Source organism: Penaeus monodon, chromosome 22, assembly GCF_015228065.2.
Source record: "Penaeus monodon isolate SGIC_2016 chromosome 22, NSTDA_Pmon_1, whole genome shotgun sequence".
Classification (NCBI taxonomy): Eukaryota; Metazoa; Arthropoda; class Malacostraca; order Decapoda; family Penaeidae; genus Penaeus; species Penaeus monodon.
The window spans coordinates 15,897,681-15,898,857 of NC_051407.1; the positions used below are offsets into that span (position 1 = coordinate 15,897,681).

The window sequence follows — 1,177 nt, forward strand, 5'->3', positions numbered from 1 at the left end:
AGACGATGTTGCGGAAGCTATGGTTTTGTCGACGGAGTGAGGGGCGTTGCCGAGAGATAGGTCTCGTGTGGGTGTTTCCTTGGGCCTGAGGTATTCGTAGGTGGCCGAGGACGACTTCTCGCTGCTCGTGACCTGGTGGTAGGACGGGGACCGGCTCGGTCGGGAGTCCCCGCTTCCTGCCGAGGGAGAGCCGTCGGGGGGCCTCTGAGCCGCGTTCACTCCTTCCACCGCGTCCCCGCCTTCGTCTTCATTCGCCCCCTCGCCCTCCGTCGTGTCCTTCGGCTCCCCCTCCCTCGCATCGCCTCCCACCTGCGAGGCGCACACCTCCCGCTCCAGCCGAGACGCCGCTAACGTTTCATTCCGTTCCACCTCCTCGTTTCGTCGCTTCCTCGTTTTCTCCTCTTTCTTCTTTTCGCCCTTGGCTTTGGCCTTCTTCTTGCGCTTGCGTTTGTGGCGATGTTTCCTCGCCTTCCTTCCACTGGCGATGCTTTCCCTGGCTTCCCTGCGGAGGCGTCGCTCTCTCCTCTCCCTCAGAATGCACAGGAGCCGCTCGTGAACCTTCTTCCGCACCACCAGGTACTCGATCCCGTACAACACTGATATGGAGTCCCACCGCTTCACAGCACTGATATGTTGGCACACTTTGGGAATCACGAGGGACTGCACCGAGCCCTGGTCCAGCTCTCGCACATTGAGCAAGGGGAAGGGACCTTTCTTAGTTCGCTGCGGAAGCTTTTTGCATTTCCTCGGCGTCGTGGTCACCACACTAGAAAAAGAATGATCACAAGAGGCAGCCTGCTCGCACGTCCGCCCCGCACTGGCGCCCCCGGCAGGACTAACTGGCCCGGGCCGCCGTCTGACCCTGCCATCGGAAAACTTCCCACCATCCACCACACTCGCTTCCCCGACGGGATTTCTGATATGTGTTACGCGGCCTGCACTCTCGGGAGCGACTCGCACTCGGCACACACGTGACTTCGAGGTACTAGCACTGCCCTCATGCAGCTGGCCGGCGCTCGCGGACAGGCGCCGCCCCCCCGGCGAAATTTCGACTTCTGGCAGGCGATCATGTTCCTTGCACGAGGGAGTATCACTTATCGCCACCGCGGCCGGACTGTGCACCAGGTCTTCCCGGCAGCACTGCTCTCCACAGTCCCTGAGGGAGTCCCCATCGGTT

The 1,177-nt window shown here is 61.7% G+C and overlaps 1 protein-coding gene across 1 annotated transcript in view; it reads right to left on the reverse strand.

Annotated features, from left to right (window-relative positions):
- The window catches only part of LOC119586952, a gene marked incomplete at its 5' end in the record, with an annotated part of 1,515 nt that extends 338 nt beyond the window's left edge, over nucleotides 1-1,177 (reverse strand). Inside the window, 1 exon segment of the mRNA XM_037935684.1 lies at nucleotides 1-1,177. Coding sequence (XP_037791612.1) covers nucleotides 1-1,177 — 1,177 coding nt within the window.